The 25,370-nt window shown below is 42.5% G+C and overlaps 1 protein-coding gene and 1 long non-coding RNA gene across 2 annotated transcripts; both read left to right on the forward strand.

The window, feature by feature from the left end:
* The first annotated feature begins 487 nt into the window (after positions 1 to 487).
* LOC143119024 (uncharacterized) lies at positions 488 to 2,304 on the forward strand. The gene is made up of 3 exons (XR_012986240.1): positions 488 to 601; positions 724 to 772; positions 1,004 to 2,304. It is a non-coding gene; the product is annotated as an uncharacterized LOC143119024 (long non-coding RNA).
* Positions 2,305 to 6,338: 4,034 nt separating this feature from the next.
* gnrhr3 (gonadotropin releasing hormone receptor 3) lies at positions 6,339 to 10,247 on the forward strand. Its single transcript, XM_076279434.1, has 3 exons — positions 6,339 to 6,878; positions 9,356 to 9,557; positions 9,847 to 10,247. The coding sequence occupies exons 1-3, from the start codon at positions 6,339 to 6,341 to the stop codon at positions 10,245 to 10,247; spliced, it is 1,143 nt and encodes a 380-aa protein (XP_076135549.1).
* Positions 10,248 to 25,370: the final 15,123 nt, after the last annotated feature.

The following is a 25,370-nucleotide window of genomic DNA, read 5'->3' on the forward strand; positions in this document are numbered from 1 at the left end:
ACAAATATGCAGTACTCAATAGACTGGGCATTAATGAGCTGGATAATGACCTTGGGAGCTCCGCTTGCCCTCCCATGCTGCTGTGCGGCCGTACATCTCTCTCCCAAATGACCCATTCGTTTTACCAGCCGGATAGAAACATTAACGCTGATGATTAGGGAACCGATAGTAAAGCCATGATTAGGGAACCGATAGTAAAGACGCACAGCACCTGGACACAGTTTGCCTTGACATGTGTTCATATTCAGTTCAGTTATACAAGATACAAGGATACAAGGATACAAGGAAGTTTATTGTCACATGCATATAGTTAATGGAAGTAAGAAATGCAGTGAAATTATGTCTGGTGTCAGCCTATTTGTTATCTTTTAGTATTGCATATTTGCATTTTACCCATCTCCGAATGTTGATTGATTTGTATTTATGTAGAAGTGTCGTGTCTTAAGTGGATTAATAGATGGGTGATGTCTGCTCTACAGCCGGGGATGCACTGTAACTCCCCTCTGTCCATGTGACAGGAATCTCAATAACACGTATGAGCAACCTGACGGTCAGAACCTGGACCCGCCACAGTCGGACCCGCCCACAGATATAGAGCTTAGTATGTTGCCAGACTTTCCATTTTCTTATTGTTATTTATTATTTCAGTGAAATAACCATCTGTTACGTAATTACAAGCTTGATATGATTTTAGCTTTATATGGTATTACATTCTGCTCTTAGGTGACCACTTGCATGAAACAATCCAACAAACCACCACGGATCAGAGCAAGTGAGGGTTTTTTTCTGTAGAACTGTATTTCTGTTGAACACATTGCATGCGTTTTTCTTTATACATTTTCTTAAATGGATACCTGTGTGTGTATGTGTGCGTGTGCGTGTGTTTATGTGTGTGTGTGTGTGTGTGTGTGTGTGTGTGTGTGTGTGTGTTTGTGTGTGTGTGTGTGTGTATGTGGGCGTGTGCGTGTGTGTGTGTGTGTGTGTGTGTGTGTGTGTGTTTTAGGGAGCTGCCAGTGTCCCAGGGCACAGATGTTACTGGTTTACAAGAGACAGACTCTGGGAACAATGGGAGTGCTGCGCCACCACTTGTCAGATGGAAGTCCAGATTTTGCACCATTATGTAAATGTGTCCCACTGGCATGGACAGTCTTTATTTTTTTATTGTGGGAAGTAATTATTCTTTATTTGTATATGTATTTATTTATTTATCTTAATTGTGTATTTCTTTATACACATGGTCTCCTGCAAATGGTGGTGGACAGGCATGCTAAATCATGGTAATTCCTCCCACATCGCTTCACTAAAACACCTGTTTAAACATCTGGGATCATCCAGATGCTTTATCAACATTGAGGTTATCCGAAGATCACATTCCTGTACATAGAGCTATTTCCTGCGGGGTCGATTTTCTTGACAAGTGAGCTGCACATGGTGGCATTAAAGTCCAGATTTCAATCTGGTGTGATGATGTAACCACAATCATGACTTATAGCATGACTAAAGGCCGAGTATGCCAGATAAGTTGCAGATGTCAGAGGAACCTAAAACGGTATTAATGTCCATGTATTGTTTCAGTAAAATAGGCAGCACATCTGTGGTCAAACTTAAATGATGTAGCCATTCTCAAATTAGTTACATTTAAGTAACATTAGTTGGTGAAATTTTCACATTTAGATACAGCCAAGTTTATAGTCACATTGATATGGAAATGCTTTTAAGTGTTTCAACTTTTAATATGCCCATTGAACAATGCCGCCTCCTTGTTTTTCAGACTTGTTTGTCAAGGCACTTCATTTTATTTATTTGTATTATTTTTATTGTTTTGCTTGATGATATGCTCCACTGTATTGTATTTGATTTTAAAAGAGAGCGGCATTAACATTACCAAGTGTCTTTCATTTTAATTGAGTCCTTCAACACACATTGTTATCAGTTGTTGACTGCAAAGGGTTCCCAAGTGCAATCCTATTTCCCGAAGTTAATTGTGTGCTGGGTTTTGAATGGAGCGTTCGCTCCACTAACGCTCATCAGAGCTTCAGCACTTGCACGAGGACAGCTCCGCGGTGTGCTTCACTGCGCTCTCTTGTCTCTGAAACCATGAAACCAGAGGAGTTGCCTAGGCGCTACAGCTGATGCGGCTACTGCACAGACACTAGCCTACCGAGCAGAAGAGCCGCAGCCTGCGTGGAGAACCGAGAACTGGGGAGGAACACCAGAGTCACAGTTACCGGGCGAAACAACAAGAGAGTTAAACATGTACGAGTTTTATATCTGGGACCATAGACGGAAATTATTACCCAGGAACTTGCTTGGCAGAACGTAGAAGCCCACGGCGCACGAAAAGACTCGAGACGAAAGACATTGCGGTGAAGTGTTATTGCATACCATGTGGAAATATCGAATTGATTTTTTTACTTTATGCGAAATGGTTTTTAATTCAGGAAATGAGTTCTGGTTCCATTGATGATTTAGGCTACATGAAAAGACTTCAACAGAGAACAAGGTGGGGAATCAAATATGCTTTTCAATTTTGTATAGGCTACAGTGTATGTTGTTTTTAAATATGCAATGTCTGAACGATGTCTTACTTTTTTGAAATAACACTGCTTTATGTTATGTGTGAGAAGATGCGTCAAATGAACTTGAGTAACCATTTTTGCACCACCAAAGCAGAAAACGGTTTTACCGGTTTTTAATCATTCATAACTCTGAGTCACCGCTTTACGAGGTAAATTGCAGAGGAAGTAGTGATGACAATTAATCAATTGCAGTGTGTCAAGTCAGGGAAAAAATGCAACACATTTCCAGAAGCTATATATTGGGTAGGCTAAAGGTTAAAGGACTGCTTTTCTGGAAAGTTTACAGTGTTGCAGTTGTATTTCTGGTGATGAGTTCATGACCAATGGGCGAAACCTGATTCCATAAGTGTCCTTCAGGCATCCTTCAAGGTGCCTGAAGACGTAATTGCAGTGGTCAACCAAACGTAATGAGCCAGCTCCTCAACAGTTACCCAGACCATTGTACTTTATCAGGAATCTCAGGGTCGGCTGTTGCAATTGTTGCATCATTACTTTGGATCACGCTAGTAGGCTACATTGTCTACACAATCTATCAGACTCCTATGCACAAACAAACAACACACGTGGTGCATGTAAAAGGTGGCCTAAAAGCAAAAAACTGTCTTGAATGAATCCCTCTGTTCTTTGCTGTCTTCATTCAATTGTGTTCTGTGAATCAATCTTGTCCAGCTGCAGTTTAATGATAACCTAGCCCCTTGAGCCGTGGATCTGCCCAAGGTTTCTTCCTTGGTTAGGGAGTTTTTCCTTGCCCCCGTTGCTCTTGGGTGCAGCCCTTGCCTCTTAATCTACTAAACCCCTCTTCTACTGCATACCTTCTACCCCCCCATAAATGCACAAATAGGCTGACACCAGATATAATTTCACTGCATTTCTTACTTCCAGTAACTATATGCATGTGACAATAAACTTCCTTGTATCCTTACCTAACCACGTATATACCTAAATTAATAACCCTTAAAAGCTACATGACCTATGTTCGAAATGTTCAATAATCATTGTCAATTTCCATACAGTGATATTTATGGAAAATATATGTAGGCCTGCTGTATTTTCTCTTACCTTGTTGAAAGTGGGTGCAAATGAAAGAATTTGCTTAAAATATATGCATAATGTTAATTATAATAATAAACCTCAAAGGAGGACTATCCTCAGTCTGACATCCTGTTCATTCTACTGAGCTCAAAGGCTGAAGAGATGGATGGCTCTATTGTGTGCAGTGCACAACATGGTAATTCTATCAGGAGTGACTCATGCTTTGGGCCTTGATGACTATGTATCTCAAAGTATTCACTCATGAAAATAAAAATGTTTTAACAACTGGACAGTAGGCTACAACAATGGGTTTCTAATTGCAAATATTAGATTAGATTAGATATGCTTTATTGTTTGTACTTTAAAATCAGTGTAATTTAAATGTAAGGACTTGTCTTTTGGTCACAGACCTCAAGGTGAATTCCACTGCAAACTAAATAACTGATTCCAAAGAAGAACCCAATCATAGGGTCATGGCTGACTTTTTAGCCTATACTGAGCTGAAACAGTAATGTCAGTGTTGCAAGTGAAGCCTTTTAGTGGAACGTGAAAAGACGTTAGGCCCTGATGGATCCACAACAGTGGGTCTCATTGGCAGTTTTATGGAAAGTGTCAGACAGAGGACATACTGAGACTTTTAAATCTCACAATGAGTTAAGGCTGACAGGACTGACAGGTTGTCAATAATAAATGACTCAGCCAAAACAGTGAGTAGGTCAGGGATGTAGTAGCCTGGTTAGCACACAGACCTTCTCAATGTATTTGAGAGTCTGAAAAAGGTTAATTGACTTATGACTTCCAGCAGGGGCGTAACTAGTAGTGAAATTAAACTTAAATTGGTGCATTAAACTCTCACTAAATCTTTTCAGAAGTAATCTCGTAAACAAAGGTTTTAAATGCAGTTGTTTACTCAATTCCAAAGAAATAAACACCCATACCGGACTGGCGATTGCATTTGTGTGCCCCTGTTTTAGGGGCATTGGAAATGGGCTTCAATGACCTCTTGGCCAGACGGACCTACAGAGCAAATCCCAAATCTGGCAAAGGTTCGAATGGGTATTCCCAGGCTAGGGATGTAGAGATCAAAGGTGAAAAACATTGACGTTTTTAAGTGCCCTGTTTCTATGCCTCTTCTGGTGATCATAGTGTATTTCAGTGACTGCAGGTGAAAAGGCTGCTGAAAAGGAAGCCACCTTCCTTCTGTTCTTAATTATCTCACTCATTAGTGTCAGACAATGGACACCAAAGGATGTGCTTACAGCCTAATCTTATCGCCTTTGTCACACCCCATCTCCCCTTTGTAGGTCAGAAGGGGGTTGAGTAAGACTTCCTAAGGGAGGACTCTCTTGATCCAGCAGCCCTTCTTATTAAAGTATTCATGAGGAGATGGGTTGAAGGAATGAATGGGTTGAGCTTTTAGGGTGATACCACGTACAATGTGCTGAATCTCTACCCTAAGATTTACAGGATAAGATTTTGTGAGGTCCATGTAATCTCTTCCTTTTTGGATTCAGCATATCGAAATATTGAAATTTATAACCATCTGTTTTAATCTCACAAATGGAAAGCCACATGACTAAGATAAACAGTTGCACTCATAGCGTAAAATTAAATCAGGCCAGCTTACAGCATCTTTCCCCGTGGTTTGACTGTCACTCATTTTGACGTGAAGGTTGTCTACATATAAAGTCCATTAGCTTCTCACACAGCACTAGTCGTCACACACTGGATGCTCAGCATGGCAAATCTCCTGAGACTGTAACTGGATGCCGTCTCAGACAGTAGTTAACCAGTGATGGATGACACTAACTTTTCTCTTTGGTTAAGCACTACTCAAAACAGTTCAACAAAAAGCCTCTAAAACTTGACCTGGAAACATTTCCACAGCTGGTTTTGCCACCAGACTGGCACTTCATTGTAACCTTAATTACTTAAACCGAGACACTATTGTGTTAACTTTATTTGGTGTCCTTTTAAAGCTGCAGTTGGCAAGATTTTTTTGATCATATTCACTGAAACCAACACTATGCTCCGACAGAACAACATAAATCAGCCGGTTTCAGAAAAAACCTGCACTTCTACCTCCACCTAGAGCCTGTTATTTGCTTTGCAAAAATCCACAGCTCCCGATTCTTCTGGTCCAATCGGAGCAGGGCTGTGTGAGATCTGACTGTCAATCACAGTCTGGTGCAGTCTAGTGCGCACTGACAAGCACAAACTTGATGGTAGTGGGGGAGGGGCATGAGAGTTGCAAACATTCAAAATGTTGGCTAAGTCTCCTTAATCTGTCAGACTTGCCAACTGCAGCTTTAATATGTGATTTAATATCGTCATTGCATTTCCTCTCACGGAGTGAGCCTCCCTCACTGCAATGCTCAGACATCAGTCATTTCTCATTATATGCATTCCTAATGCCAGTTGCCAATGCCATATTCCTAATGCCAGTTTTTCCTTTGTACATTGAAGTTTTTAAGAAGCAAGGTCAGACTTCTAGACTTTAGATAAGACGTTCTACTGAATTGGTTGTGTGCATTTTCACACACTTAAAGAAATGACAGACAGAGGCGAATGAGATATGAGACTTCACTCAGTTTAATTTAGTCTCTCAAGCAGAGAGATCACCAGGACGAAAGCTTCTTCATTAACCTTTAGACTTATCTTTCTCCTCCCACATCTGGGTACAGCATTTGAAGGGTTGAGAGGGAGAGAAGAAAGCGCACACTCCAGATGTCCGGCAGCGACTCACCCCCGACCCTGACTCCCGAAGAGGAGCCGGTGCGCTATGTCTCCATCTCCAACTCCAGCACCTCCCAACTGCCCCCTCTGTCCGAATGGGAAACACCCACGTTCACGCGGGCAGCCCAGTTCCGCGTGGGTGCCACTCTGGTCCTCTTCCTGTTCGCGGCCATCAGCAACCTGGCCCTGCTGGTCAGTGTGGCCCGCGGCCGCGGCCGGCGTCTTGCCTCACACCTGCGCCCGCTCATCATGAGCCTGGCCGTGGCCGACCTCATGATGACCTTCGTGGTGATGCCACTGGATATGGTGTGGAACGTGACGGTGCAGTGGCATGCGGGCGATGCCATGTGCAAGCTGCTCTGCTTCCTCAAGCTCTTCGCCATGCAGGCCTCGGCCTTCATCCTGGTGGTCATCAGCCTGGACCGGCACCACGCCATCCTGCACCCGCTGAACTCGCTCAACGCCCACCGGCGCAACAGGAGGATGCTGGGGCTGGCCTGGGGCCTCAGCCTCCTGTTGGCCTCCCCACAGGTGGGTACCGGCCAGCTTAAACCGAAGCCCTGAAGGGATGGTCAGTACAGTCTTTTAGGACTGGCCTCTCCATGTCTGATACAGATATGACTGTGTGAGCTGTGAAGGTAGTGGCCAATTATCCTATTTTGTTGTGTGGCGTGCAAAACTGGGAGAGACCAGTTTTACCTCAGTTGAGTTGTTCCTGATGTCTCCTGTGCCAATGCATAGAATGTACACCTTCTTCCCATCACACTATGAGCATGTATGGTCCAGATTAGTGACACTAATGAGGACACACTGCATCTAAAGAAGTACTGGTAAGGAGTCTTTTTTCTTTAATCTCAGTACTTAATTGAAGATGTATAGCAGCATCAGTCATTTTGTCATAACAGCTGGGTAAGAGAATGGGGAAAACAGTCTATAAAGTTGAGTATGGAGAGAGTAAGCAGAGGTGCTGCTTTTTCTTTTGACTCCATCCATCAACTGCCACAGGAATCCATGGTTATGGAAGGTCTGTGCAGTGGCAGTTCAAACAGGTTATTGAAAACACTGACATTGCCAAGGCCAGGGTTTCAGTTCCCCTTGGAGTGAGTGACTGCACTGACCAGTCCGTCTGTGGCAGTGTGCAGTGAAAGGCAGCACCTAAGGGGGCTTTGTCTGTGGATTCCAATGTGACTGCTGGGAGTCTATTTAAAGCTGAGGAATTCCTAGAGGAGCAGTCAGAACGGCTGACTGGCCACCGTCATCTATGGAAGTGGTGGTGCATGCATTTTGATCAAAAATAGACACCTTGCCATGTTGTTACTTCCTGAATGTGTGTACCCAAGGGCTTGGTGTCTAACTATCGCAGAAGTAATTGGATCATTGAACTGATTGTGATGAGAGAGAGTGTAATGGGCTGCTTAATGCTCCCACTGGAGATTGATGTATTTACCATTGGAGGTGCACACTAAGGAACATTTTTAAGTAAATGTAAATCTATGTGACTTGACAGGTTTGATAGATGAATGGAGTGTAATACATTTTATGTTTTACAGATTTTGCTAATCTGTCTAAAGTCTATTTCGTGCTTACACGAGTACAGAAATGCCAGCGGTCAAAATGTCACTTTGTGATTCCGCAGTGGCGGACAGGTGCGGTAACCTGGAATCTTGTGAAGGTCGTGGCATGCCGCCTCCGCTCCAAAAATACTCCTCGTTATTTACGACTAACCTCCCTCCACAAACACTGACAGTCGGTCCACCGGGTTCCTGTGTCTGCATGGTTAACTGAGACCCGTCATTGGGCTGAGGAGAATGGCAGTTTGCTGTTCACCTGATGCCACTAATGCAGTGCGAGGCTTTGTGAGGAGGTCTCATGGGCTTTATGTGTGACGGAAAAACAAGTCTGAATAGCAAGGAGATTCATCACTAAAAATGGAAAAAGATGAAAGGAAAGGCTCAGGAAAGGCACAATTTTTCAAAGTCAAGTCAAAAAACATTTTTAATCCGGGATGATTAGAGTTCATCCAATGACTTTTAGTAAACAAATCCTCTTAACATGCAGTAAAGTTATGTTCTCTAGTTATCTAGAGCTGTATCACTTGACATCATTAAATCAAATGCCTAAATCATGTCTGATTATAAACCAGTGGCAATTAATACTTTGTGATCACTCTCTCCCATAAACACACAATGCTGAGAGATTTATTTTTGGCGATGGTTATTGGCTGACGTCAAAGGGGCCATTAAACCACAACCCCTGCCCTGTGTGAGAACAATTTACGAGCCCTTAGAGACAAATGATCTTCATTCATTGACTAGGACGCAGCCGAGGAGGTTTACGTTGGTTGTGTGTGCGTCTCATATCCACACCTGGTGGGTGGGTGGGTGGTGGTAGGTGATTCACTAAGAGTGTTGAGCCTCAGGCAATTTCACCCGTAATGTAATATTCAGGGTAGAGGCAGTGAGTGGGGAGGGCATGGCAGGAGTTATGTAATAGCCTACTGTACCCCCCAACACTGCCTCATACAGTCATGGACCATGTGACTGTGACTCCAATGCAGCAAGATAGGAAGCAAGATGGAAGGAAGGAAGCAAAGATGGACAGATTCCGTGGTTGTCCTGGAAACCATATCCCCAAGCCTCCCCCCTTTCCCAGATCCACTTTCTGAGGCTAGATCCTGGATTTGGATTATGGCCTCAGGGAGATAAGACAAACAGTGGGGCTCGTCAGCCAATTCCAATTCTTAAAAAAAAAGTGTTGCCCCCAACAGTTCAAATTTTTTTTATTCAGTCATTCAGTTTTTAAGACATATTGAAAATAGTTTTTTCTTCAAAGCTTTCCATTCTGCCAAAGTATATACAGGCCACCATATCTAGATGCAGATGGCTATATTTGAATAGTGGTGAATAAGTTTGAAACAACATCCCTTTTTGTATTTTTTTCTTTGCTATTAGAAGCCATTCCCCACTCTTATTGTACGATAAACCCTGTGGTTCTTTCTTTCTTCCCAGCTGTTCATCTTCCGAGCCATCAAGGCCGAGAGAGTGGACTTCACCCAGTGTGTCACACATGGCAGTTTCCAGGAGCGATGGCAAGAGACCGTCTATAACATGTTCCACTTCATCACACTCTACGTCATACCCCTCTTGGTCATGAGCTTCTGCTATACCCGTATTCTCATCGAGATCAATCAGCAGCTCCACAAAAACAAAGGTAAAAAAACCACAAACCAAACGTACCATATTTAGATGTTAAATATAGATTAATGTGGGGTGCTGTGAGCAGAAGCATCTCTACCAAGTTCGGGTCCAAGTGTCCACTGGGACGATTCCACCCCATGGTCATTTCCCAATCCCACCCCATCTCCCACGTTCATCCTGTCTACATAAAGGGAAAAAATGTACTTTAACAAATATTGATTAATCATTGTTTTGAGATGAATGTCCCTGTTGTTGTTAGGATTTGTGGCCCATCCATTTTATTGACTGGTGTTCCTTTTCAGGAGGTGAGTCATACCTGAGACGAAGTGGGACGGACATGATCCCCAAGGCCAGGATGAAGACACTGAAAATGACCATCATCATCGTCATGTCATTTGTGGTGTGCTGGACGCCCTACTACCTGCTGGGCATCTGGTACTGGTTCCAGCCCAAGATGCTGCGGGTCACCCCAGAGTACGTCCACCACGCCCTCTTCGTCTTCGGGAACCTCAACACCTGCTGCGACCCGGTCATCTACGGCCTGTACACGCCCTCCTTCCGCACTGACCTGGCACGGTGTCTACGCTGCTGCCACCGACGTCCAGACGCCTCCCCTCGTTCGCTGGACCGCCTGTCGGCCCGACAAGGACCCCACAGCGGGGAGCAGGAGTCAGATGCACCCAGTGTGAAGTGCCAGCAGTAGATTTTACACTTCAGAATTATGGATGTTAGAAATGGAGCATGCGGCTGTGTATTTGTAACAGAGCAGAAGGAGCAAGCGCAACTGACATTTCTTCTGTGTTCATCAAGGGAAAAGCAGATTCTTACCCGTGGTTTGGTTTCTCCAATGGAGAAATGTAGAGGATCAGTCTAAACACAGAAGGCTATCACCCAAGTTAAAGGTTCAATACACTGTCCCTTAATTTTATAGACCCTTTCAATCTGTTCCTAGAGGGTTTCCGGTTGACACATTTTAAACCAACGTAGATACTTCAAAATGAAAATGAACGACAGAGTTTAGTGTAATGCTCGACAAAATATCCACTTTAAAGCAACACCAAAATAATGTTTCCAAAATCGTTTCAGTGCTTCAGTGCAACTCGTAACAGTCAGGGTGAGCGGCAATTCTGCATTCGCTTTCGCGGCCCTCTATCGGCTATAACCGCACTATGTAAGTTTGCCAGATCGGGTAGCGGATCTGTAGTTCGGTGGAATGAGACATAAGAAACTGGATTAAGCTGGATTAACAAATAGCGTGCGTGCGACAGAGGGAAAGTTCTGTGGTGTTGCTTTAATTCTTGTTTTTAATTTTTGTTTGTCCCCAAGTAACCATTAGCTCAATGTTGTTTTCTGTGCCACCGGAAATGCCCTAGGGATGCACATGTTTGAAAGGGTCTATAAAAGACTCTAAATTCACCACTGTATTATGAATGTCCACTCCGTGATGGTCTAAAGAGTTGCACAGACTGAGGAGGATACACAGGAGAATAAGTGAGCGAAATACATACAGTGCCTATAAAAAGTATTCACCCCTTTGGATCGATTCACCCCCCTTTTTTACAATAATTTATAAAAATCCCCTCTTCAATGTCAAAGTGAATGCAGATTTCTACAAAGTAATGTTAATGTTCTGGCTACAATTTCACCATGAAGACAAAAGAACACTCCAAACAAAGGTTATCTTCTTTCTTTCTTTTTTACTCTCGTGAGGGAAATTTGGTCTCTGCATTTATCCCAATCCGTGAATTAGTGAAACAGACACAGCACACAGTGAGGTGAAGCACACACTAATCCCGGCGCAATGAGCTGCCTGCACCAACAGCGGCGCTCGGGGAGCAGTGAGGGGTTAGGTGCCTTGCTCAAGGGCACTTCAGCCATGCCTACTGGTCGGGGTTCGAACCGGCAACCCTCCGGTTACAGGTCCGAAGTGCTAACCAGTAGGCCACGGCTGCCCAGGTTATTGAAAAGCATAAATGGGGAGATAAATACAAAAACAATTTTAAGTCACTGAACATCCCCTGGAGTGAAATCCATCATTAAGGAATGTACAGAATATGGCAAATGTGTAAATCTGCCTAGAGCAGGCCGTCACCACAAACTGAGTGACCGTTCAAGAAGAATACTGCTGGGGGTGGCCACCGAGGCACCTATGACTCTGAAGGAGTTAAAAGCTTCAGCAGTTGAGATAGGAGAAACTCTGCATACAACAAATTGCCCAAGTTCTTCACCAGTCAAAGCTCTATATGGGCGAGTGGCAAAGCTCATATTAAATCTTGACCAAAGTTCGCCCAAAGACGTGAAAGACTCTAAGGTCAAATAGGAGAAGGTTCTTTGGTCTGATGAGACAAAAATTGAACTTTTTGGCTATCAGATAGATGCTATATTTGGTGGACACCTCTTCCAACTTGACAGAGCTTGAGCAGTTTTGCAAAGATGCAAACTATGGAGTAGAATAGCAGTATCCAGATGTGCAAGCCTAATTTAGGCCTATCCACGCAGACGCCATGCTTTAATTACAACCAAAGGTGCATCTATTAAATGCTGACTTGAAAGGGGTGAATATTTAAGCAATTTCGCATTATATCTTTTTAGTTAATTAACAGTACTTTGTAGAAATCTTTCACTTTGACATTAAAGAGTGGGGTTTTGTAAATTGTTGTAAAACAAAAGCCAAATGAAATATGAAATTGATTTTTTTTTTTTTGGGGGGGGGGGTTCTTTTAATAGGCACTGTATATCCTTTGGAAAAATACTTTGGGTTATACTCTGCCAAAATCTGGTGGTGGAGGTGGTGTGTGGTTGGTATAGTGTAGCCAAGTTCATAGTTTCATTTCATTCACAACACTTGCATGGATGTACTGTATAGGATCTGTGAACATATGTTTCTACATATAGCATTTGTGCATTATAGTGCATACATACAGGAATGTACCAACTGCTCTACTGTTTCAGTGTTTATTAGACATCATAATCTGATCAGAATGTTGCAGATCTTCACATCAGATGGGAACGTTAGTAATCAAGGATCTTTGTTTTTCCTTATTCACATCTACATTTAGCCCCTTGGTGGGTTATACCAGAGACAGTTAAACTAAAGTATCCATGGTATACTCTACACATAGCTGAAGATAAATTGATTTGCCCTCACTTCAGAGACAGATTCATTTTTATTCATTAAGAAAAGAAACATCCCCTTTGAAGATTTCACATACAGGACATCTTTGCATAATATCATGTGAACTACAACATATGTAGGTCCTCTGTTGCTCTGGCCCTGCCGCCTTTAACAGATGAAATAGGAGAGTATGACTTTATCATTTAGAGAGCAGCTCTGTGCCCACATTGTCCTTGTAAAACATCACATCAAAGGCTATTGTGAATCCACTAAGCAATTACATTTGACCTCTGTTATCAGCCTTACAGTGACTGACAAAGCACATTGATTTACCAACCAATAGACACCATACAATTAATTGATGGAAAGCTTCTCCCTGTTTTAATCAGATTATTCTGAGACTGACTTGAAACTCAGATGTACAAATATCACCTGTCTTTTCATGCAATGCAATACTGACATGCTGAAGTTACAATAAGGATGTATTTTGGCTAAGAATGAGTTATATACAGCATATGCACATGTTTTATATTTGAATGTATGGTTTTTCCTCTGTTGAATGGAATTGACTATTTTTGTTGTTGTACAATTGAAGTCTAAATAAATCAATGCTGAATTCACCTGTAGTCACTGATTCTATTCATCTGTTTGCTATATTCTTCACTCACTCACTCATTCATTCATTAAGCAGCCTTTGTCGAGGCAATGTAAATTCCCTGACAATAAACGCTTCACTGTTCCACATTCTTAGTTCACCTCGATCACCATTATTTGCAATCCCACTTTGAGTGCTGCCTTGTAGCTTTCCCTTCCCTCACCATCACGCATTCATGGGTTTTTTTTCAAGTCCTTCTCGTGGAGGCATCGCTCTGAGTCTCATAGCCGCTGTGAGAGATCGATCCTGCAGCAGAGCAGAGCTGACAGAGACGGGGAAAGTAAACACAGTGGTGGACAGAGGCAAAGCGGCCTGTCTGATGGATTGGCCTTGAGTGTGAGGTCTCCGTTATTCCTTCTCAGTTATTAAAGATATCTCTCTCTCTCCCTCTCTCTCTCTCTCTTTCTATCTCTCTCTCCCTCTGGCTCACTCGTTCTCTCTCTCTCCCTCTGTCTTTCTCTCTCTCTCTCCCTCCGGCTCGCTCTTTCTCTGTCTTCCTCCTCTTTCTCTCACACAGGGCCCTGAAATATCACTGTATAAATGACCCAATAAATCTTCTGCGTCTGAAAATAGAACTGAGCGAGTGAGACTGTGTGTGTGGGGGGGGGGGGGGGGGGGGGGGACGGGGGGCAGGAATCATTGAATCTAGTAACTGCTTAGGAGGCTATTAGTGACAGGTGGGGGTAGAGGATACGTTGCATCTGACAGGCAGTGCAGGAGAGGGTTTATGGTGCCGCCATTGCTTCAATCAACCCGAGACAGGACAACAGAGAGGCCCATAACCCCTGTCTTATCAGCTGAAGAGCCAGTAATAGTTTCTCATCGGAGCCCAGTGTGTCGGCCTTATCGCTCTTCTCTCGCCACCAGGAAGCAAAGCCACAGGAGTGACGCTAATTCAAAGCACAGGTGGTGCACTTTTTCTTCTTCTTAATCATCACTTCTCTATCTCTCCTTCTCTCTCTCTTTCTCTCTGCATCAACGGCTCTTCCCCTCTTCAGCCTTCCTGCTTTCTCTCTGTCCTTTCTGCTCCCCCACCTCTTCATCTTTCTCTTCTTTTCTCTCTTGTGTTCTTTCCATCTCTCTTCTCATGGAGTAATCACGCTAATGATCTGATACTTCAAACATTATAAGTAAAGCAGCAGCTTCCTCAAGGCAAACATACCTCAAAAACATACAGCTCTTTACAAAAACAAACAGCTCTCTTGAGTTAGCCATCGAAGCTGCAAAGAGGATTTCGGGTTACTAGTCCCTCAGAGCTGAAACACACAACATACCTGAATTTAACCAGCATCACACTAAACATGCGACCCTCATCTACTGCTCAGGAAGGCATCTTACTACTGTAAACTGCCTTTTCTGAGTCCTCTGTGTGTACATGTGTCAGGAGGACGAGGAGGAGAGAAACCCCAGTGTGCTCTGCAGCAAGACACCCAATGAGAGGAGAGGGTGGACAAACGCCAGGGGATGAGGGCTGCTGGGTGTTGTTGATTACAGAGCTCAACTGTGTCAGATGGAGGAGATGGAGAGTGAAGCAGCAAGCTGTGCGGAGGTGGGGTGGGGGGGGTGAGGGGGGTGGGGTGGTGGGTACACAGCCGGGAGACTCCCCTGTGTGTAATGAGACCCGAAGATGCAAATGAGAGGCATAACAGGCTGTTTCTCATAACAAGCATATAGACGCACTCATTCATATAAACACTCCTGGTATGTACACACACACACACACGCACGCACGCACGCACGCACACACACACACACACACACACACACACACACACATTAGTTTCTTTATCTAAATCCCAATGTAAGGCATTTATCCATGAATAATTTTGGATGTATTTGATTGGCATGATGTGTGATCCGATATCCCTCAAGTATCATGCAATCCAGACCATCAACAAATTAATTTCAATTTTATTCATAGGACATATCTTACACCAGTTAAACTTCACCATATGAATATCATTAGTGACTCATCTTGTAAGCTCTGTTCTTTGAAGGCTCAGGGCACATATCTTCACATGATTTGGGACTGTCCACCGGTCAGTGGATTCTGGAACAATGTTGCATCCAAATTGTCTGACTTGGTTCAGGAAAGAATTCCTGTGTCTGTGTGTGTATTGATTTTAAATAACTTGTCAAATTCTAATCTCTCGAAACTGAGTAAGCGTGCTGTTTTTGCTGGATTGACAGCAGCCAAGAAAATTATTGTAACCCGTTGGAAGCCACCTCATACTCTTTCTGTTAAGGCCTGGATCCTTTACTTTCTGGATGTTGTATATCTGGAGCTTTCAACGGCCCGAATTAACGTGCTTCAGATAAGACATTAGATTTTTTGCACAATCTCTCTTTGAAATCTTTGAAAGATATGCTTTAAGCTATCCAGCCTTTTCCACACTAGTCTGCTATGTTGATTAGTTCCCTCTGTTTTGTCTATGTCTCCGTCTGTATGTGTATGATTTCGATATTGTGTCTTTTGTGTACGTACGGTTGTTTTTTGGTTGTTTTTTTGCTTTGTCATTGTTGTCATTGTTATTACAGTATGTGGTATGCTAGAACAGATCCTTTTGACTTTTTGTATGTATTATGCCACATGCAATGCTCATTGAATTGAAATAAAATAAAAATTTGATCGCAAAAAAAAATAATAATTTTGGATGCACCTTCTTGACATAGGCTATATTTGTCAGTGTCGTTCAACATGGGCACACACTCAAATGCAAGAAGTCATTTTTAAAAGAAAAGGGTATGTTCTGATCTGTTTTATATTGATGCCATTCTGTAAATGCATACTGTACACACATGCACTCATTCCCTTCCACTGCCAAACCCATCCCTGCTTTGAAAATGGAGAAATAAAAGGTTTTTATAATGCATTTCATCTCTAGCTTCACTTAGATCATGACCAGAGAACTGCTCTGGAGTTTGGTGGACATCAGCTCACAGAATCCACATCTGGACAATCAGCATCCTGACAACTCACCGTTGCCTGATACCATAGCAACTTAGAATGTTAAAACAGTTTAACAAAAAGGTATACAGGGCCACTGTGTGCCATCAAACATTCTTTATCAACCGTCTCTGGTATCATTGTGTTTAGGTTTCACCAATTATCAATTACCTTTGTGGCAAAATTGGCAGTAAAATCAATTCTCCTCTCTGGATCAATTGAAATGAGAGTAAGTCTTGGGCACAATTTGATTTTTAACTGACTTGCTACATTTCCTTTCATGTATTTGTGCCATATGCCTCCATTTTGACGATAAAAGATTGAATATATGCTTAGTTAGAATGTGGTATATACTGTAAATGAATCAAGTTTATTGGTAGCATTACTTATATAGTTTTCATATACGTTTTGGAAGGCCTAGATCTCAGAACTTGTAAGTCTTTTGGTTTGAAGTGGTTGCTAAAGGGAGCTTGGGAGACTTTAATATGTAATTGCTCTTTTTGAGGTCACTCACTTCAAAAAATCATGCCTATAATGATTCGCATGAGAACCGCATCATCTATGCATAAAAATGCATCTCTCTGACCCAAGAGCTTCTCTCACAAAATAAATGACACACTTTCAACACACTCTTCAGACACTTCAGTGCAGCATCAACCTCCGTCAAATACAGAACTTTGAATAAATGACAGTGTTTAAATGGGCACTATGATGTGAAATAATTAGCAGTATTCAATACTTTTTAATAAGTGTATGCACCATTTTAATAACTGCCAAATAATGAATCATTAGTGTCATGTTACATTTTGTGACCATTAGCTGGTAATCATAAGACTGAATACTCACAATCAGTTTCAAGACCAGTCATTATTATGACCACCGCGCAGCGAAGCGGCGGTCATATAGGTTTAGTCAGAATTTTTTTCTTTTTTTTTTTTATTATTTTTTTTTTCTTTTTTTCTTTTTCACATGCCCAAATTTCTGTCAATGATTCCCGGGACATTGAAAGACCGGGGTACACGAAACTTGGTGGGCATGTAACCCCACATGGATAGCATGGAACCATCGTTTTTCGTTTTGATCTGTAGCCCCCCCGCTGGACTGGACCCCCCGAAAGGAGGGTAGGGCAGACACAGTTTTCTGTGAATATCTCGAAAACCGTAGGGTTTAGGAGGACCATTTTTTTTTTGTATGTTGATCTCAAGGGGCCATGTCAACCCATTCCATAACCACTCATTTCATGTATAGCGCCACCTAGTTAAACACAAAAAAGTAAAAATGAGGTGTTGTAATGGAAGGTATCTGTGACCTAACAAAGTCAAAACTGTACAAAATTGGAAGTGTAGGATCATTATGACACCCTCTGTATGCACGCCAAGTTTCGTGGAATTCCGTTCATGAGGGGCCACACAATAAATTCATTTATATTACTATACACCAACTGGCCTGTAGGTGGCCGGAGACAGTTTTCTGTGAATATCTCGATAACCGTAGGGCCTAGGAGGTCCACCTTTTTTATGTATGTTGGTCTTAAGGGGGCATGTCAACCCATCCCATTACCACTTATTTTATGTATAGCGCCACCTAGTTAAAAATGAAAAAGCAAAATATTAGGTGTTTTCATCACAATATCTCTGGCTGACAAGGTCAAAACTGCACGAAATTAAAAGTGTAGGATCATTATGACACCCTCCGAATGCATGCCAAGTTTTGTGTACTTTCGTTCATGGGGGGCCTTACAATAAAATAATTTATGTGTACATTTAGTGACGTACACCAACAAGGATTCCCGGGACACTGAAAGACCGGGGTACACAAAACTTGGTGGGCATGTACCCCCACATGGATAGCATGGAACCGTCATTTTTCGTTTTGATCTGTAGCCCCCCCGCTGGACTGGACCCCCCGAAAGGAGGGTAGGGCAGACACAGTTTTCTGTGAATATCTCGAAAACCGTAGGGTTTAGGAGGACCATTTTTTTCTGTATGTTTGCCTCCAGGGGTCATGTTAACCCATTTCATGTGCACACATGTGCACAGATACACACACACACACACATACATTCACAGTAATCATACGTATGACACATACTCACACAGTAGACATATGTACGCTTGCATGCACAGGCACATACGCAGGCACAAACACAAGCACGCACGCACACACACACACACACACACTCACACACTCACACACACACACACACACATAACATAAACATAACACAAACAATCAAGAATTTCTCAGAATTATAAACAGGCAAGATGGAGGTGGGGTTGTATAAAATGAATTTTACATGTGAAATCTATGAACTAATCATGTTTTGGTACTTGTTGTCTAGCAGATACCAGTGAGAATTGAGTGTGGATAATGCAATTTAGTGAGACAGTTAGAATCATATAGGCCTTTCAGCGTGATTTCTTTTTGTGGAAAAAATGTGCTGGACTGGGCGGCGGTCATATTTTGTACCGCTCTGCGGTACATCTAGTTTAATCAGGTGCCGTGTGTAAAAAAACCTATATGACCATGTGAGTAGCAGCAGTCATATATATTGTAATGGAGGTATATTTAGAGGTGGCATCGGTCAGAATTTGGCTTGACCACTGTACTGAGATCAGACTTGGTTCCAATGTCTTGACACAACCTTGGAGTATCAGCAAAAATAGGGCCCACAGACACACACCCACACATTTTCTCTCTCTCTTTCTCTCTCTCTCTCTCTCTCTCTCTCTCTCTCTCTCTCGCACACACACACACACACACACACACACACACTCTCACACACAGACACACACACACACACACACACACACACACACACACACACACACACACAGCCTGATTAGCTATTAATTACTTCTATCCCTGGCTGGCTTGTAGCTGATTAAACGGAGAGGATGTTGAGGTGGTGAGTATTTGACTCATCTCTGTGGATGAGGGGGAAGCAGGGGGTCTTTTACCAGCTGTGTGCTGCTGAGACTAACAGACACCTCTCCATCTGGGCTTTTCTGGGTAACAGCCACTGCCCAGCTCAGTGGTATAACACTGGATCACTCATGCAACCCATATTTAGGTAGTTTCCAACATACAGTGGTACATATACATGGGGGTAGCCGTGGCCTACTGGTTAGCGCTACAGACTTGTAACCTGAGGGTTGCCGGTTCGAACCCCGACCAGTAGGCACGGCTGAAGAGCCCTTGAGCAAGGCACCTAACACCTCACTGCTCCCCGAGCGCCGCTGTTGATGCAGGCAGCTCACTGCGCCGGGATTAGTGTGTGCTTCACCTCACTGTGTGTTCACTGTGTGCTGTGTGTGTTTCACTAATTCACGGATTGGGATAAATGCAGAGACCAAATTTCCCTCACGGGATCAAAAGAGTATATATACTATATATATATATATACAAACAAATAGCACAGACATATAGGCAGCAAGATGGATGGAGGGAACGTACAGTCTATGTACAGGATGTAGAAGTAGATGGATGGAGGGAACGTACAGTCTATGTACAGGAAGTAGATGGATGGAGGGAACGTACAGTCTATGTACAGGAAGTAGAAGTAGATGGATGGAGGGAACGTACAGGATGTAGAAGTAGATGCACAGATGGGCAGAAAGATGGATGGAGTGGCAGGAGGGCAGACAGAGGGAGATGCCAGACAGACGGACGGTTGACATTCATCAACATTGTGACGTCTGTTTGTGAATCAGCACAGATCATGTCATAGAGCATGAGGAGCATCCTGTGCCAGACTAACCAACACTGCTGCTGCGGCACCATCAGAATGACACCAGAGACATTCTGTTTCAGGAGGAGGAAGGCAGCACGATCACAGATTGGAGCCACTTTGTGCCTTGTGGGGTTTTTTAGGGGTTTGTTTCAGCTAGTAAGACATTTAGTTGTACTGTATGCTTGTAAGCAATGGGACGGTTTATTTTAATCTCAGTACAGTGCGTAAATATTTCCCTGGAAAAGACTATGAAAGGTCATTGCTATATTGAGTCTGCTAAGATTCACAGAACAGTGTTCGTAAATATTTCCCTGGAAAAGACTATGAAAGGTCATTGCTATATTGAGCTTGTCTCAAATGATCCCTGATCTTGCTCCAAAACTTCATTGCTAATTAACATTCATGGAACTATAAGCATAAAATATTGAAGTAATAGCCCCAAATGTTTGCAAATTAACATTTTCAGATGTTCAGTATTCAATGTTGCTCATTAATATGTGGGACCAAGACAACCACAGGGAAAGATCATTATTCTTTGACAATGTAAGCTCTACCTTGGATTGTGTGTGTGTGTGTGTGTGTGTGTGTGTGTACATTTATGCTGTTCATACATGATTGAAATTAGGTGATTCATAGATATGTGTATACACTTTGTTATGTATGAGTGAGAGGGCTATGTGTGAGTGATAGTATACACACAGTATAGTATGTACATGATTAAAATGGGATGGTTAATAGATAGGTATTCCTCCAAAGAAAAGACTAGAAATAATAATAGAGCTCATATTTGGAATAGTTATCTTAAATATAATCTATTGTCACTAAATGGAAATGTTTTTAACCTTGTAACTCTAACATGAGCCTTTAGATAGAGATAGATAGATGCTTTATTTATCCTGAAAATAAATGAAACCCTTTCAACAAACAGCAAAGCAAACAACTACAGTTCACTGTCTCCTCCCCACATTCAACAGATCAAACCTTCAGGAACTCCTGTCAATTTTATCCTCTTGCAGTGATTTGGTCATCTTTCAGTTAAGTAAATAATTAAAGAAAAACAAAGCCCCTGCTAGATATGCAGAGATAGCCATGGCGGTCAAAAGCGCATCCTCTTGCCGGGCTGAGAGCCATTGATTGTGGACAGATTAAGAGTCCTATTTTCAAACAAATGCATGACAAGCATGGAGCTGCCCTTGGATAGATTTGACAATTCACACACACACACACACACACACACACACACACACACACACACACACACACACACACACACACACACATACATTTTCTCAGTGTTGTAGCTGGACAGTTCATACCACCCCTGCTGTTTTTCCCCACTCCCAGGCACCTCGTAGAACCTTGCAATTCTGCACACACTCAAAGCAAAAGCAAAGAAAGACCAGAGCTGCCCGGCGACTGCAGACTTTCTCCCCTAGTTGGTCCACTACTCAATCGCCTAGTTGGTCCACTACTCAATCGCCTAGTTGGTCCACTACTCAATCGGTGAAGGAGGTGATCTGGATCATCATGTTGATCATAAGAGGACCAAGGTAATATGGTGACCGTCTACCATGTATGAAAAATTCAGGCGAATTGGACCAGTAGTTTTTGAGCACACACACACACACACACACACACACATACACACACACAGAGGGATGAACAGGCAAATATTACCGATTACAATATCCTCTTGGCACCAGTGGATAGTGTGTGATTGAAGAAGCTCTAATGTGCTAATAACGATTTAACTTCAGTCTTTGCGAGTTCAATCTTTGTGTACTTCTTAATTCTGTTGGAGTATTTCAATTTGACACCATTTGACTGATATTTTTATGGGAATGTAGTGTTGAGGGCAAGTGGTTTGACAGAAGCCTTTCACTTGAACTCTTTTGCCTGAGGCTTCTAAAGAGGACAGCTGCATTGCGTGCCATTTTTTGGTGTGTGTGTGTGTGTGTGTGTGTGTGTGAGAGAGAGAGAGAGAGAGAGAGAGAGAGAGAGAGAGAGAGAGAGAGAGAGAGAGAGAGAGAAAGAAAGCGTCTACATTTCTTAATGATGAGGGCAGTTGTAAAGCACTGAGGGCTGCAGTATAAATGATTCAGCTGTAGAAGAGCAACAAACGCCCCTGATCTGACTCCCTAAACTGGAATATGGCTGCCGCGTTATTTCTCTCCGTCCAAATGCGAGTACCTCAGCCAGCAATGCCAGCTGACATCTTATGCGACAGATGAAAGGCTAACCATTTTGTACTGCCTTTGTTAATGCACTGAATCACAAAAAAAATCAAACAATGCAGTTTTACATAATGCATATTCATATTAGTGAGAGATCATCAACTTGCATTGTATGGAAGACCACAACATGATTGAATAACAAATCACATTCATTCAAATTCCTACAAAAAAATCAAACAATGAAGTTTTTGAAGTTCAGTAACTAGGAATTCAGGTGAAACTCATCATTTGTAACAAAAACTCAAATTACTAATTTATGAGTTCTTTATACATTAGTATGAATGTAATTATAGCCTCAATATGACTTTGGTTTCCATCAGAATACCACAAGCAATGTGAAGTGACAAGAATAAATGCAAAATGTTCTTGTTAAGTCGATCGGTGACATTTCGTTTGAAGGTGTGTGCTCTGTCCTGAAAGCTTCAGAGACGAGACAGTCAAGTCAAGTCAAGTCAGTTTTATTTGTATAGCGCATTTAACATGCACAGAGTGCAACCCAAAGCGCTCCACATATAAGACATTGTCATTGACACAGACTAACAAAGACAATAGATGCCGGACGGAGCGGCGTAGTCGCCAGCGTACCCGTGACACCAAGTCATACATTTAAGAAATAAATACAAAAGATGCCGGACGGAGCGGCGTAGTCGCCAGTGTACCCGTGACACCAAGACATACAAGACATACAACAAACAAATTAATAAATAAAATTAAAAAAAAATGAAAATAAAATTAGTATTAATAAAATCAGTCGTGTCATTGCTGCTGAGGACCTTTAGCTGCTCTCATGGTGTTGTTCAGAAGCTGGGCCCAGTGTTCAGTGCTGCAGTCACACAGGGGATTCAGTCCTGCCGACCTCTGTGGATCCTGCCAGATGCAATCACCATCCAATAATGCTTCAAAACTCCGCTCAGTCAAGAGGTTTGCACGTATAGGGGCCACTGCATTGGGAAACCATCAGAGAAAACACATGTGATTGGCTCTGGATTAGGTACTGCCTAACAAGTGGAGATAGACGCTAATAGAAATAAATGATGCACTTATTTTTGAATGCTATATTTCACCAAATCACTGACAGGATAGAATCACAAGTGACAGTTCTATTAGTAAAAGTGCAGCTATCCACACTGTTTAATCATTCCACACATAGTTGTCATGGTAAATGGATTTCATTTCTCCTGAGGCGCAAACACTGGTGAATAATGCAATTGAGTTGTATTGTTATTTGTTATTGGCTAGCAATAATGTAAAAAAACTTCATCAATAATCTATATTAGCATACCTCCGGTCCTCAAAGCATACAGCTCACTTCTTCCATTCCATGTTGTGTCAGCATGCCATATCAACATAATGAACAAACAGAAACACTGGGGTCAGCGATGGAGGGGAGTCGCGGGCTGGGCCACAGTCCTCCTGGTGAATGTATTCACGGGAGTCTCTAAATAATGCATGCTATCGCAGAGAGAGGAATGAGAATTCAAGGTCAACAGAGGAGAAGGAAGTCACATTCTGCAGGGGGTAATAAGCCATCACAGAGATACGGAGGTGTCCAATTACACCTCCTCTCACAGAATTATCTGTCCACCTTCTTCTGCTCGTGTTTATGTGCTAATTTAGCGGCTGTGAAAGAAATGGCAGTGAAAGGCTTTATTTACATCTTCCATAAACAAGTGCTGCTGGACAGAGGCCGTCAGAACACAGGAATGCATATTCATATTAGTGAGAGATCATCAACTTGCATCGTGGAAGACCATAACATGATTGAATAACAAATTCCACATTCATTCAAATTCTACAAAAAAATCAAACAATGTAGTTTTACATAAATGTCACTATACCTCTCTGGCGTAGGAAGATGACCCACATCCTATGCTTACAAAAAATCTGACTTGGTACCATTGCTTAAGCTCAATTTGTAACTTTTGTGTCATGCAGTACTCTCTGAATACTTGTCTGAAAAAATGTAACTTCATTATGGGAGCCGTGAAAGGTGAATACAACTCCTGGGATCCAAACTGGAGGGGACCTCTGACAAATTCAATGGCACACAAATGAGTAGTATGTCTTATAGGCTTTGTCGATGCGCCTCCTTGAGACCAACATACCACAAACATTTCTTAATCTTGGGTGCAACGGTTAGCAAATTATTCAGCAAAAACTTATTTTGGTCTATACGGCTTTCAGGGGGGCCCAGCACAGGGGTTGGGGGGGCGTGGCCCCCGGGAACCAAAAGCTTCTATTCCTTATCAGCACGCGCATTTCTGCCGAATAGGATGCCCGATGAGTGCCCAAAAAGCGTTGCAATATGGCCGCTGAGTGGAGGGACTTGCCTAAAAGGACTTTGACTGCGCTAGTCCCAGCTGTGGTCATAATAAACATACTGTATTAGCTTTCTGTGTCAGTAGACGCAAGTGTTGCTTGCTTGCGGTTAAATTACCAAAAGAGCAATGGGTCATGTTCTGTGAGACACCCTATTAAGACTTTGTTTGCATGTAATTACTCAGATACTGTATTCATCAAGCACTGACAATGCACAATGATATTAAACCACAGAGAAAGCAACATTTGGCCTTTACAGGGAGCACAATGTAATAGGGCTTCATTAAAAAGTTCTTCTCATTTACTAATGACACATATGTTCATTATTATAGATGTTCTCATTCCTCAAACGTTCATGGTGTTGCTATGAGGAAAACTGTGAGTGGTTTGGGATAGTTTAGAGTTCATGCAGTTATAATTCCATTGTTTTAGTTAAGAATTTGCTATTGTTTTTGGTGAGGTTGCATGATGTGGGCAAGATGATGACGTTCTCATCAGAGGGCAGGTTTAATAGGTAGCAGAGAAGCACACCCATACCCTCTCCCTGTCAATAATTGCCTGAGGGCTTAACAAACTCGGAGCACCCTGTCATGTTTGCTGACTTGGTTCAATACTGTGGAGTTAACAGTGAAAGGAGCATTAGAGTCTCTCTCTCTCTATTCCTCTCTCTCTCTCTGGCCCATAATGAGTTTAGCCAGAGAGGTAATCAAGGATCTTTGGTTTAGCCGTTTAGACGGAGACGCAACCCGGGTCGTCTTCAAAACTCTAAACTCTGGAAGGAGTCCTCAGATTTTTGAGTCTTCAAGCCCCGATGGCGGGGTCG

Source organism: Alosa pseudoharengus, unplaced genomic scaffold (assembly GCF_046254945.1).
Source record: "Alosa pseudoharengus isolate Yale_2024_CS ecotype anadromous, Long Island Sound unplaced genomic scaffold, YU_APseudo_1.1 YU_APseudo_1.1_scf_12, whole genome shotgun sequence".
NCBI lineage: Eukaryota > Metazoa > Chordata > Actinopteri > Clupeiformes > Clupeidae > Alosa > Alosa pseudoharengus.